A 14352-nucleotide genomic window follows, 5' to 3' on the forward strand; every position below is an offset into this window, starting at 1 on the left:
GGAGGGGCCAAACAGCCCCTCTTCTGGTATGCTGTATCTTTACTGTTGCTAGGTAACTTAGGGGAGGAATTTAGAGACATTGCCTAAATGACTACTAGCCATGATTCTCCTGTAGGGGCTGAGAGGGTGGTAACTTCAACAGGAGCCAGAGTTCCAGGAGACATGAGAGAACTCCTTCTGTCCCATGTAGGTGAATTATCACCACCGGGTCCCAGGGTTCAGACTTCAACTTGACTGGAAACCAGATTGTCTGTGTATAGCCCAATGCCCAACACTAGACAGGGAGCTTGTTAAATAGATCTTGCAGGAACATTATCACTTTGTGTGTTCCATTAAAATATATATGTGTGTGTGTGTTTGTGTATGTGTGTGTAATGTTTATTTTTTAAATAAGCTTATAAAATGGCACATTGTCTATGACATTTTCAAACACCCTTCCTGTTATTTAGCTCTCTTTCCTCCCTATCCATAGTGTGCCAACTCTCCCTTGCCAAGAAAAGTATCCCCTCTGGGTATTCCCATGCCCCCATTAACAGCATCTGTGCCCTGATTGTCTCCTCCCTATACTTCTCATCCCCAGTCACCCCAAGGTCCCTTTTGATTTTACTGGCTTCTCTGGTTACTTCAGGCAGTTATTTGCTCTATATTGGTCTGGATTAACACACTAGGTATGATATTGCCCAGCTCTATCCATTTACTGGCAAATTTCATTTCATTTTTATTTATACCAAAATAAAAATCCACTGTGAATTTGTACCACATGTTCGTATCTGTTCATCAGTTGAAGAACATCTAGGTTGTTTCCATTTTCTAGTTATTGTGAAGAGAATACTGCTAGTACATGGAATCTTTTGGGCATATGCCATGGACAGAAAAAGCTGGGTCATATGGTAGATCTATTTTTAGCTATCTGAGAATTCTCCACATTCATTTCCCGAGTGTGTACACAGTTTGTCTTCCCACCAACAGTGAATGAGAGTTCCTCTTGCTCCATACCCTCACCAGCATTTGTTGTCTTGTTGTCAGTTTTCTTTCTTGATTTTATCCATTCTGAGTGGGGTAAGATGAAATCTCAGAATAGCTTTAAGTGTTGCTTCCATTATGGTTGAAGATGATGAACACTTTCTGAGAATTTATTATCTGTTTTTTATTTCTTCTTCTATTCAGATCCAATTTTTAATTGTTTTTTTGTCTTATTTTTGGAGTGTGTGTGTGTGTCCACTGTTCTTTGTATAATATGAATATTATTCTTCTATCATATGAATAGATGTCATATAGATGAAGCACCATTTATCAATTATTGATCTTAAATCATGAGTAAAATGTAGTGCTAATCAAAAGTCCTTTCTGAGCATATATCTTGTAGGATATCACTGTCTATGCTTTTATTTTTTTTTTAGGACTTTTGGAATTTCTAGCTTCACACTGAGGCATACAGTTCACCTGTAGGTCATGTGTGTGTGTGTGTGTGTGTGTGTGTGTGTGTGTGTGTGTGTGATACCTATGTCTACTTTAATTATTCTGTGTGTGAAATACAGTTTTCCCAGAACCATTTATTGAAGATGCTGAAGATGTTCACAGTGTAAAATCTTTGCCAAATACTAGATGGTTCTAATTATGTACATTAATTTGGGTCTTCTATCTTGATTCATCGATTGATCCATCTGTTTTTGTGCTGATACCATGCTGTTTTTATCACTATGACTCTACAATATAGCTTGAAATATAGTCTGGCAAGCCCTCCAATATTGTTATTTTTTGCTTAGGGTTTCTTTGCCTCTTCAGTGCATTTTGTGGATCCATATGAATTTGAAGAATGTTTTTCTAATCTTCTATATAACCTTATGGGGTGTTGACTGGAACTGCACTGACTTTATGAATGCTTCTGGTAGAATGGTCATTTTCATAATATTAATTATACCAATACATTACCATGGGGGGGGTAACATCTTCTAGTGTCTTCAATTCCTTTCTTCAGGCATTTAAAGTTCCCAATATAATGGTATTTTATCTCTTTGGTAAGGTTAATTTCATATTTCATTTTGAGCCTTTCATAAATGGGAGTGATGCTATGACCTCATGTTTGCTATTGGCATATGCTTATTTCTGCAAACTGATTGTATATCCTGCCACTTTCTGAAAGTATTGATCATTTCTAGAAGTTTTCTGTGGAATTTTGGGGAATATTTATGCATAATTCCATGTCTTCTACAAATAGGAATGGTTTGGCTTCTTTTCTCATTTGTGTCCCTTTAATTTCATTCTCTTGCATTGTTTCTATAGCTGTCACTTCAAGAATTTTGTTGAAAGGGAGTAGGGGTAATAGGCAATCCATGGGATTGCATTGATTTGCTTTTCCTCCATTTAGGATAATGTTGGTTTAGGGTTTGTCGTGTATAATCTTTGTTATGTTGAGGTATGTCCTTTTCATATCTATTCTCTCTAGAACATTCTTTAAAATTTTTTCTTATTGAACATTTTCCTTATTTTACATTTTCTCTAGAACTTTTACAATAATTTTATGTTGAATTCTGTCAAAGGTCTTTTCTGCACCTTTGAATAGATCATATCACTTTAACTCCATTTATATGATTATATATGATTTATTATATTTATTAAGTTACATAAGCAGAATCTTCCCAGTACAGCCAGGATAAAGCTAATTTGATCATAGTAGAGGGTTCTTTTGATATATGTATATATTCAACATAAAAATAATACACTGAGAATTTTTGCATATATGTTCAACAAGAGTTGGTTTTGTTATTTGAATAACTTTACGTTCATAGTAGGAATTTGGAAGTGCCCCCTCTGTCTCTTCTGAAATTTTTGTCTGGCTTAAACTTATATTGGTCTTGAAGATACTGTCATAGACTCTGTAAGTTTATGTGTACATCAGCCCTGTTTTATCTGTAAGACACTGTACTTGGAGTTATCCATCTATTACTGTTCTTATATTCTTTAAGCTTCTCCTTTCACATAGATCCCTGGGCCTTGAGGGGTGCAGGATTGATACAGATGATTCATTAGAACTCAGTAATCCAGAGTCTCACTCTGCACATTGTCCAGGCCTGTGTCTCTGCATTAATTGCCATCTCCTGAAAAAGAAGGATCTCTGATGATGCATTTGTCTACATCAATACAGGGATATACCATTATGAATCATTGTATGCTATGTTTGTTTATCAGAATAATAGTAGTAGGTTTCCCCTTATGCCTCATGGCCTCTCTAGTTTCAGCCTCTCAGCCACTTTAGCAGTGTCAGATATGGGTCCAATCTCATGTAGTGGATCCTAAAGCCAATCACAAAATGGTTGATTATTACCATAACATATTGTTCATGTATATCTTGCCAATAGATTGCTAGGTTCATAGCTGGGTGATACTGATGATTTATCCTCAGGTAGCATGGAAATAATCTTCCAGCATCATAAATGTTAATCAGTAGTGGAGAACTTCCTACTTGGATACCAATTCTACGTGTTCAGTGACATAAGAATATGGCACCTTCAGCTATAGGATCTTACTCTCATAACCAATATCCTTTGATTTTGATTGAGGAGTTGAGGACGCCATTGTTTATTGATTTCCGACTCTCTCTTTTTGTGTTCTGGAAATTCTAGCTTTATTTGTTTTCTTTCTGTAGCCTCTTGAGTACGCTTCTTTCTCTCTTCATTCCAAATTGTTGCTTCTGGTATTCTCTGTAGGGCTGATTTATTGGACATAAATTCTTTTAGTATGTTTATATCATGAAAATTTTTTCTTTTACTTTCATCTATGGCAGATGGTCTTGTTTGGTAGTCTGGGTTGGCATCTGTTGTCTTTAGAAAGCTCCAAGCCCTCTGATTTTTAAAGCTTCCATTGGCAAGTCAGTTTTTTGTTTTTTGTTTTGTTTGTTTTGTATTTTTCAATATATTTTTAAAATTATGTATTGTTAATCTTTTCTTGCAACTTTCAATGACTTTTCTTTATTCAGTATAGTTAGTGTTTAGATTATACTGTGCCACACAGACGATTTTCCTGCTAATTTAGCATTCTATACGCTTTTGTATCTCTATGAGTATTGCTATGTGTTTCTTTAATTTGGGGATGCCCTCTTCTATGATACCATTGAACACTATGCAGTTGAGATAGAAGGTGAGGGGCCTGAGCTCGGACTCACCCTTTCTTTCCTTTTCTTTCTTTCTTTCTTTCTTTCTTTCTTTCTTTCTTTCTTTCTTTCCTCCCTCCCTCCCTCCCCTCTCTCCCTCCCTCCCTCCCTCCCTCCCTCCTTCCCCTTCTTCTCTCTCTCTCTCTCTCTCTCTCTCTCTCTCTCTTTCTTTCTTTCTTTTTTCTCAGACATGGTCTCACTATATAGCTCTAGCTGACACTACGTAAACCAAGCTGGCCTCAAACTTGTAGACATCAGCCTGACTCTGCCTCCAGAATGCACCACTACACCTGGCTCAGACTCTTATTTCTTAAAAGAATATTGAAGCCACCTATGTGACTAGTTCTTGGCTAACTGATACAAAAAGAGATGTATGCTTCCCTAAAGCATATATTTCTAGAAGATATACATAATTAACTTTATTTACTTCCCTTTAAAGCCTAGCTTTTCATGGCAAAAAAACAGAAACACTAGGTACGAGAAAACCCTTTCTTCTTCAATATCCCTGAGAGTAGTCCAAGAGACTCTCAAGTCAAGAAAGCAATGTCGTGAGTAACATTTTTGGAGGGTTAGCTCTTGCCCCAAATTACTTGTGTGAATATTTAAAATTAACCTTGTTCCATATGAACTTCAAGTCTCATTTTATGAGTCTCATTCTATATGAATCTTCAATTCTTCAATTTGTCAATGAAGCTGTGGTTTCTTCAGTATGTTTTGATGCTGTTTTTGAGAATCAGTTGGCTGTAGTCATTATGTTTAATACTGGGCTCAGTATTTTGTTCCATTTGTGTATAAATTTATGTCTAATGCCAACCTCATGGCCCTTTGTATATCATGGTTCTGCACTGTGTCTTAAAATTAGGTATTACAATGTTTCTGTCATGAACAAGGTATCACTTGTTCATTATGGTATTGGCTGTTTGGTTTCTATGCCCTCATAATAATTTTGACATTGTTTATTCTAGTTCTTTGAAGAATGAAGGATACTGGTAACAAGAGTTTAGGAAGAAGTTACAAGGCAGATAAAGGAAGGTTGTCTGCAATCAGTTCATGATGTAAACATGCATTGAATTACATGTGAAAACATGATGTAAACACATGTAAGTTAACATGTGAAAAATTAGCACATGTTAATACAAATAAATTAACTTTACATTCTTGCCCAACATGCTTGAGAGCCAGAGTCTGAACTCTACTATCGCATGACCTGGGCATGGTGGTCATGCACACTTGTAATCCCAGCATGTTCGAGGTGGAGGCAGGAGGCTCAGAAGTTCAGTTATTTTTGGCTACATGAGTCCAAGCCTGACCTAGGCTGCATTTGATAACTTATCAAATCAAGTTACATAGCTTTTATGGCATTCATTATAACAGACCAACAATACTCCTAAGGATCAAAGAAATCTCAGGTAAAATATAAAAGAGTCTAAAATAGTCAGAGGACAGGTATACAGAAAGAAAGTGTATTCCTTTGAAATATTTCCTAAAGATTTGTCTCAAGCTAGAGTAGTATATAAGGCACAGAGGTAAGGGAGAGAACAGCAGCCAGTATGAGGAAATCAGGATTTTACACAGAGTTTGGGGCTACCATGAAGTAAAAAAGGAATAGCCTCAAGTTCCCAGAAAGCAAGTAACATAACTGAGCCTAGAGGCTGTGAGTCCAACTACTTTGAAGGATGAGGTGAGGAAACTGCAAAATCTCTATCTACCTGGGCTGTGGAGTGACCTTCAGGCCAGCTTGGGTACCTTTCAGTGAGATCTTACCTCAAAATTAAAACATTAAAAGGCTGTGATTTGTAGCTCAGCTTGGTGTACGTACATAAAGCCCTGTACTTTATCCCAAGTGCTGAAAGAAAAAGTAAACAATGACAGAAATAACCCCCAAAATAATAGTTTCCTCTCAACACATTTGCTGACTTAACTGCTCAGCATAGGGACAATCGTGGCATTGAGTATAAGAGAAAGGCCCTCAGGTGACACCTCTGAAGAACTGCACCTAAGAAAATGGAGATACCAGTGTCAAACTGAGCCTCAGCAAGACAACAAGCATCTTACACTGTCACAGACATGCACAGAGGTGTGGAATACAACTTAACACATTCTGATGCTCAATAAACACTGCCTGGCATGCTGTGAAGGAAAAATCAAACAATACAACAGAATGAGAACCAGAATTGGTCAGATATGATTGTTACTTTATCTGAGTTTAATGATCTACATATGTAAGAAAATGGATTGCAACATGGAGACTTCCCAAATGAGCCACTGTTGGAATCAGACCACAACTTTACAACCCAAATTACTAAACTTTAGAAGTGAATAGATACATAGCTTCTATTGATTACTGGACCAGATGAGAAAAGACTTGGCAATTAAAAGGTGATTAAGAAAGCTTGGTACCAAGTATAGTATAGAGCAGAAAGGGAGGGTGAAAGAGTACAGACAATAGGGACAAAGTGGGATATGGGAGCTTTCGTGTGTCTGGAATCACAGAATACAAGAAATGAGGAGGAAATGAGGAGGCAATGTGAGAGATAACAGTGAGAACACCTTCATTCATTTCTGGTTCTTGAGGTGTTCTACACTCCTGTGTAGGTTGTGCTCTCTGGATGTCAGAATTTGTTCATTTTGTCAGTGGTCATTGTACCACTGCTGAACTTCTCCCCTTCCCTTTCCACTATCTTCTACCTATACTTTGACACTAACTTTCCTACCCTCTTAAGAAATAACATTTGAATACTTATGTAAGAGTGGGATCATGGGTATTTGTCTTTCTTGTCTGGTTTAACATGATATTCTTCAGGGTTACCCATGCTTCTGTGGATGACTAGACTCATGATAATGCCCAAGGTTCATATGCACTATACTGTACTCATTAATGATTGATAGATTGACTCTGTATCTTGACCGTAACCAATATTTTTGTTCCACAAAGAAATAAATATCCATGGTCTTGAATATGTTACTTGCCCTTATTTCTTCATCACACAGTGTTTACCAGAACCTAAAAATCACAGTGTAGCAATTATATATATACATATATATATATATATCGTATATGTGTATATATTATTATAACAATAATAACGACAACAAAATACAAAATAGAGTAACTTTTTTTCAAACATGAATGTAGGGTATCAAATTGCAAAAGTGCTATAAACCTTGGGTGGAAAAAAAAACACAAAAGCAAGCAGGCCCCATGCTGCTTTAGCCATCACTTCTTTTAGTTTTCCTTGAACCAGGATGCTTTTAGAAAAAAATCTAAAAAGCAAGAGATCACCTTTCAGGATGATCAGTCTCTGTAGAGTGAACAATGCTGTCTGATATCCCTCCTTAAAACTTCTGCTCTAAGAGAACAACAACAGTGAGGTTGGTGGGCCTCAATTTTCTCCTATCACCCTTAGGGCTGTGCAGCATTATGGGTTCCTACAGCAGATAAGGGATGGTAGAGCACTGTCCATACCCAGGACAAGGTCTCAGAGAGCATAGCAGGAGTAGGGCCACTCCCTACCCAAATCAGACTTGGGCCTACTCAACCACATAGGGATAAAGGCCATGTCATGATAGGTGATGATAGGACCAGTTAAGCTTCTGTTTCCCTGTCAGAGAACTGGGTTCTCAGAAATCATGTGACTGGCAGTCTGCGAATCTAACTGATAATCATGGAAAGCCCCTGAGCTTTGCTTTTTGAATTGGTGCATAATTAATATTTGCCTGTCTTCAATTGGGTCCAAATATGCAAATTAGTGCATTTTCTACTTTGTCCTTTTTCTTCCTCTCTCCACCGACTCCAGCTATATGAACTAGTCATTCAAGAATCATGCTGTCTTCCAAAACAGTGTCTTGGATCACTTATGCCCTCCATACTTACTTCCACCTGAGACTCTGATCCACATCTCCTCCATACCCTGAGACCACTGGTGTGCAAAGGCTGAGGGGTGTAGAGGACCCACACAGCATGCTACCAGTTCTGAATACTTAAGTTATAAGTCACAAGGTTATATATCACAAGGTATATTCTAGTGATGTCTAGCCTGTTGCTCTGTCTTCTCAGCCAACTGCTATTCTTTAAGTCTCAGTGATTGGGCTTCCATAGATGACCTGGTGACAGAACATTTAAGGAAGAAAGAATCAGCATGGAGCCACACAAAGCAGTTCTGCAGCATCTGGGAAAAGTAAAGGTACAGAGCTCTCATAAGACCAGCTCAGTGGTTTCCAGGGTTAGTGGACAAAGTAGATACTAAATAAAGATATGTCAGCTATGCACTTTCAGGGTTCTCTCCACTTTGTGTCCGAATTTTCTGGAGACAAAAACTAAATATTTTATCTTTTAGAAAGGAAATGTAATCCTAACCCTGCAACATTCTTCTAAGCCCTCATCATTTTAGTGCTTAGGCGAAGTGGCATTTCTACGGCATACACAGCTGCATTTCACTCCATTGCCTTGTGGATGTCCTGAGGTGACCACCAAGCTGGCCATATTTAGAATCCTCCCCCAGGAGATGCCAAGGCACTTCATAGAACTCAACACAGATAAGAACAATGGGCAGCTCATCAGTACGACACCCTGGAGATGAAACTTTCTGAAAAGGCTCCATCAAGTAGAGATTCTCAAAAATGAACTGACATGTGCTTTCTTGATCCTGAAGAATCTGTGTCTACCAGGAGCTGCACACATCAAGCTACACTGCAGTGGCCAACACAGAGGATGCTATGACAACTATGCCTAAAGGAATATTCTCTGGTCCTAAAGGGAGTAAGCATTAACAACAGTAGTACATCAACGTCAGTCTATGAAATGGACTGAACTCTACTCTGTTTCACCGACTAGCCGGAAGTTCTGAAATTAAAACCCCAGTATTCAAAAAGTCAATAAAAATCCCATGAGATGCCAGTATTAACAGCCACTGTCTTTCTTAATTTGCTGATTGCTAAGGAGCTATTTGGAGGAAATTGTATATTATCAAAATTTAACATTGTGGCTAAAGATAAATAAAAACCGTACATCCTGAAACCCTGAAGAATACACCTCCAAATGATGTTTCTTTCCTCATAATACCTCCTGTAATTGGGTTGCTTTAATTTCTGTCATCCACCTTTTACTGATGACTCAACCCTCATTACCCACTTAGTGTCAATTATCTCCTCAATACTTTTCATTTTTGGCCAGGTCCACATTTCACTTTTGAGCATCTTATTTTCTCAAATTATGGTGTGGCTTACAAGTATGTGAATTGAGTCTCTTGCGACTCTCACTCTCCAGCAGCAAAAGGACTTTTGAGAGGCCTCTTTGAAATTGTCTCAGGAGGTCATGGAGGTCTCTCAAGAGGTCCATCATGCTCCTACGCACAAGATGAAAGGTGGGTCTAACTTCACTCTAGCACCAGATACATTTATGCCTTTGCCTCCCATAGAGCAGGACTCTCTTTGCCTTGCCTTACCTGCACCGAGCATAATGCCAAACATACAGCAGCAAATATTTAATGATTGAGTAAACAGAAATAAAGAGAGATCCATTAACAGAGAATATAGCAATTACAGATTTATGTGGAGGCCAAGGCCATCTACATTCTAGGCAAGCACTCTGCCATGTTGCAATATCCTCAGCCTTGTTTTTGTTTTGTTTTGTTTTTCGTTGTTGTTTTGTTTTGTTTTTGTTTTTGGATGGTTGGCTTTTTATTGAGACAGAATCTCACTACATAGCCAAGGCAGGTCTGAAATTCATAATCCTCTTGCCTCAGCCTTTTAGTGATGGGATTACAGGTACTCATCAAGATTGACAGGTATGTATATGTTTCCTAAAGATGTTCTAGCTCATTCCTATGCTTGATGGTATTGAGTCAAGATAGGGTATCTTATCTCTTCCTCAGGAAGTCAGGTCCAGGAATCCCTTAGAAAACTTTAGCCGTGATATTAAACATGTCACTATTCCAGAGTGACATGCAACTGTGGTTCAGCTTGTTTGTTGTTTTCTAAAGAGGAGTTTTCGTTTCTCAGAAAAAAAGGGTACTGCATACCCTTCAGTGTAGGAGATATGAAATCTAAGAAGCATAGAAACATAGGCACATTCTTTGGAAGGGCTCACAATGCCAATTTGAGAAGGATCACTCTTTTTAAACTTTTAAGTTACATTTATTTATTTGTGTGTTTGTGCCCATATTGTGTGTGTATATGTGTATACATGTGTATCCGAGCATTCATGCTACAGTGCATGGAAGTCAGGAGACGACTTATAGGAATCGGTTCATTCCTTCAACCTGTGAGTTCCAGGAACTGAACTCAAGTCTTTGGGTTTAGCAACAAATACCTCTACCTGTTGAGCCATGTTGCCATCCCTTAGTAAGGTCATTCTTTACCATCTGGTGGAAGTGCCAGAATTCAAGATTTAAATTCTAACATGAGGACTGAAGAAGGTAGAAAGGCATGCACAAAACTAAGCCCTGGGTTTGATTCACAGCACGGCATAAACCAAGAATGGTGGTACATGCCTATAATCCCAACATTCTGATCAGAAGTTCAAGGAAATCTTGGTTACATAGAAAATCCAGGGACAGACAGAGTCACATGATACCATATCTCAAAAAATTCATAAAAGGATGAAGCAAGAATTGCCAAGATTTCTTATGATATGTGTACCAATTCATAGAACACATGTTCAAGAAGGCTTTTACACTTTCACAGACGTAAGATATAACTCAGAACTTTCCCATCTCTCCTCAGGCCTCAATCTTCCAGGTCCAGGGATATTTCTTATCCAACATTCACTCCTCTCCTATTGAGTCACACAAGGGACCTTGCAAGGCTGCCCCCATTGGCAAATGACCGTGCTGACTTCATTGGAAAAGTCTGTTCCAACACTGCCAACCTGCTAATCTGTCATGAAATGAGTTTGACCCTAGGTGAAGTTCTTGTCTTCCCTGAGTAATGTCACTTAGGCATATCTTCTGGAACATTTTATTACCACACAAAAATGTCCAACCAGAATATAATTATGAGCAGAAAGTGCATTTTCAACCTCCAAGAGCTTGATAAACCTCCAGGCCCACCAATGTACCATCCTAACTAAAGTGATGTGTGATTGTGTCTACAGAGAAACTCTCAGTGTTAGAGGTAAATCAAAGTGAGACACAAAGGTGCTAAGAAGTTGTGTGAATCAAGGACAACAAAACTAAATCCCAGAGTAAAAACCAAATACATTAAAAATGAGTGCTTTCTCAGCACAGTTGGCTGAGTAATTACTTCCCAGGTAAGGAAAGATTACATTTTTAATAAACCAGCCATTTCCAGTCCATGTGTTGTATGAAGCAAGTTTCTTGAATTCATTTCACCTCTCTGCTCATACTTATAGATAACATTGATATTACTTTTCTGTTTGGAGGTTTTGTTTTTGATGCCACAGATTGCACATGGAACCTCAAGCATGCTTCCATTCTACCATAAACTACATCTTTAAGGTTTTTTTCAAAGAGAATCATATATAACCTAATTTTACCATGACATGGATGCCTTCTATGAAAAACAGACACTTTCAATATCTGGCAACTAAAGAGATGCTCTTGTTACTGATTTGCTAGTATTAATCCAATGCACAAAACACTGCAAACTGAAGACACATGCTGGTATACTGGAAAACCCCTGTCCTTTCTCTTATACATCTCCTAGATTCTGAGGAACTAGGCACAGAGAAGCCCCACTCAGGACATTGTTAACATCACCAAATGACCTGCTATGGGACTTCTACATCATCTAATCAGAAGGCACACCACAGGTGGCAGATATGTCAGGTGGCTTGGTGTAATGCATTCTAGTACAGCATCACATGCTTAGCAGCTAAGCACTGTCCATGTGGAATGACTTCTCTCACTGGACTTATGTACATCCCTAATATTAGTGAGGTTGCATAAAGCCAATGAGTACACAACCCTAAATAATTCCATTTGAAAGGCAAGTGCTATCTATATATGTAAGAATGGGAAAAGTTTTTGATCTTCAGAGCAATGACTCACTGTTGATGTCACACTGTCCCTTCTGTTTCTTAAAGACTATTTTCAATACCACGGCATTTGACACTTGAGTCAGTAGTGGGCTTTAAATCTGCTTAATAAAACTGTAACAGAAATCCAGTGAAGACTGTAAGCATGAAGATTCACAGGAGCTACCAAGGTAAACACAGGTGCTTCTTACCATGTTTATGGATGACACAGGACCAATGCTGTTAACATAAATGTCCACATCGATCACAGTTGGTTTTACTGTGGGGGGAAAATACATATCTGTTAGTACTTTATGGTACAGTGAAACATGAAGAGCACAACCCAATCAGTGTGTAGAAGCCTCGGCCATTAACAACACAGGCCCATGCTGCTCAGGTGGGCGGATTTCTCTTGGGGACTTAATTTGCATTTAAAATTAAATTCACCTTGTCTTCTTAAAACTTCAAAGGATGAGAGATCCTGACTCATATTTATTGAGCTTTTGGGAAATAAGACAGCTACCCCACTGCAAATTGCCAGTAACAGATGACTATAAAGATTTTCTATGTTACTTAAGTTGATTTTGATGGCAAAGAAATGAGATAAAATATGAGACACTGCACAAATAATTTAATGTCAAACTTGCTAGAAAGCTAAATCATGAGATGAGCAATATCAGTGGTAGATAAAAAGCCTACGGTTTCAAAGCAAAGTTTTAGTGGTTCCAAACTGCAAAGAAAAAAAATGAAAACATGGCTTCTTGTCACCATTTTCATTTAAGGAGACATACACATGTCTAGAGCAGAGTTACAATGTTATAGTCAAAAAAATAAAAATCATGTGAATAAAAATAAGACCTTTTTCAAGGATAAAGGTGTACAATTCCTGTGAGTGGCACACACACTGCAAGTTAAAATTAAGGGTGCACAGCTCCTATGAGCAGCACACATTCAGGTTAAAGTTGATGCAGAGATCCTGTGTGCGTCACACAAGTATGAGCGTGCACAGCTCCTGTGACTAGCACACACTGCAGGTTAATTGACTAATTTAGGTTCAAGAAGGCCAGTTCCTCTTCCCTTGCCTGGGATGGAACTGAACACCACCAATGAGGAGACAGGGAGAGATTGCAGAGCTCGGGGTCCAAAGGCCTCTTCAGGAGGGAACCTCTTTATCACCATTCAGGGATCGACGAAGGAGAGAACAGAGCCAATTTCAGAATATGTCTGCCCAGGAGGAATATAAACAAGATGCATGAACTTTTCTTGCATGAGGTTTCCATGGAAACAAGATTGTTTGCTTCTGTGTTCTTTCAATGGGCCTCCTTCAGTTTTGCTAAATAACTGTTCATTCACAAATGGACTCCACACTTTGCTTCTGGAACTGAGTGGTATCTGAGTTTCCAGGCTCATAAACTTAAGAAACCTATAGCTAGGATGGGAGTTTTCAGGCTTTCCTGAGATGAAAACAATTGTCATGAATTTGAGCTAACTCTGTGAACATCTGTCAACACCACCAGGCTGTGTTAGTTCCAAAGAGCTGTTGGCATTTTGGACGAAAGCCTCAACACAATTCTACTGCTATACACATGACAAATTTCAGATAAGCGTGCTCTAAACCCAAAACTAAGATTCTCTGATTATCAAAATGATAAATACCACTTTCTTTGCCTTCACTGGATTCCTCAGTGTTCTGTTTTCACACACAACAGCCTCAGATTAGGCTGTGCAGACTGTGTGACATTAGCCAAGACATTTCGCAAATGGCTTTGGGGTTGTTTCAGAGTATTTATTAGAGTCTGGATTTCCAGAGTTTGTTAATCTCATTAAATTAAAAGGGCTTTTAGACACAAAGCCTGAATGGTTTAAAATGGAAACTATGAAATGTATTGAATGCAATCACATAGCAAAAGGTTTAAGGAGGCATTTGGAATATAGGCACATGCATACACACATTCACTCATAAATGATGGGGGAACCACTGCTTTTAGTAGCTGTTGCTGAGCAAAGTCATGATAATGTCAGTGGCATTTTTTTTAGAATGCCATCTGACAGCTGTGCCCAGGAAGCATACAGGCCACACTTGATAATTCAGACACTACAGATACAGTTCTGACAAAAGGCTTTCAACACAGTCATCAGACATCTAAATAGGGAAAATAGCAGTGTTTTGGCAAGCAATGCTAGGAAAATTAGATATCCAAGAACAAAGGAATAGATTTGGACCCTA

The 14352-nt window shown here is 38.4% G+C and overlaps 1 protein-coding gene across 2 annotated transcripts in view; it reads right to left on the reverse strand.

Moving 5' to 3' along the window:
- The window catches only part of Gabrg3 (gamma-aminobutyric acid type A receptor gamma3 subunit), a 619070-nt gene that overhangs the window by 552816 nt on the left and 51902 nt on the right, over nt 1-14352 (reverse strand). For both annotated transcript variants that reach the window (XM_021166877.2, XM_029479966.1), the window contains exon 3: nt 12338-12405. In XM_021166877.2, the coding sequence (XP_021022536.1) occupies nt 12338-12405 (68 nt within the window). The remainder of the gene's footprint in view (nt 1-12337; nt 12406-14352) is intronic.

The sequence above is a fragment of the Mus caroli genome, chromosome 7, assembly GCF_900094665.2.
Source record: "Mus caroli chromosome 7, CAROLI_EIJ_v1.1, whole genome shotgun sequence".
Classification (NCBI taxonomy): Eukaryota; Metazoa; Chordata; class Mammalia; order Rodentia; family Muridae; genus Mus; species Mus caroli.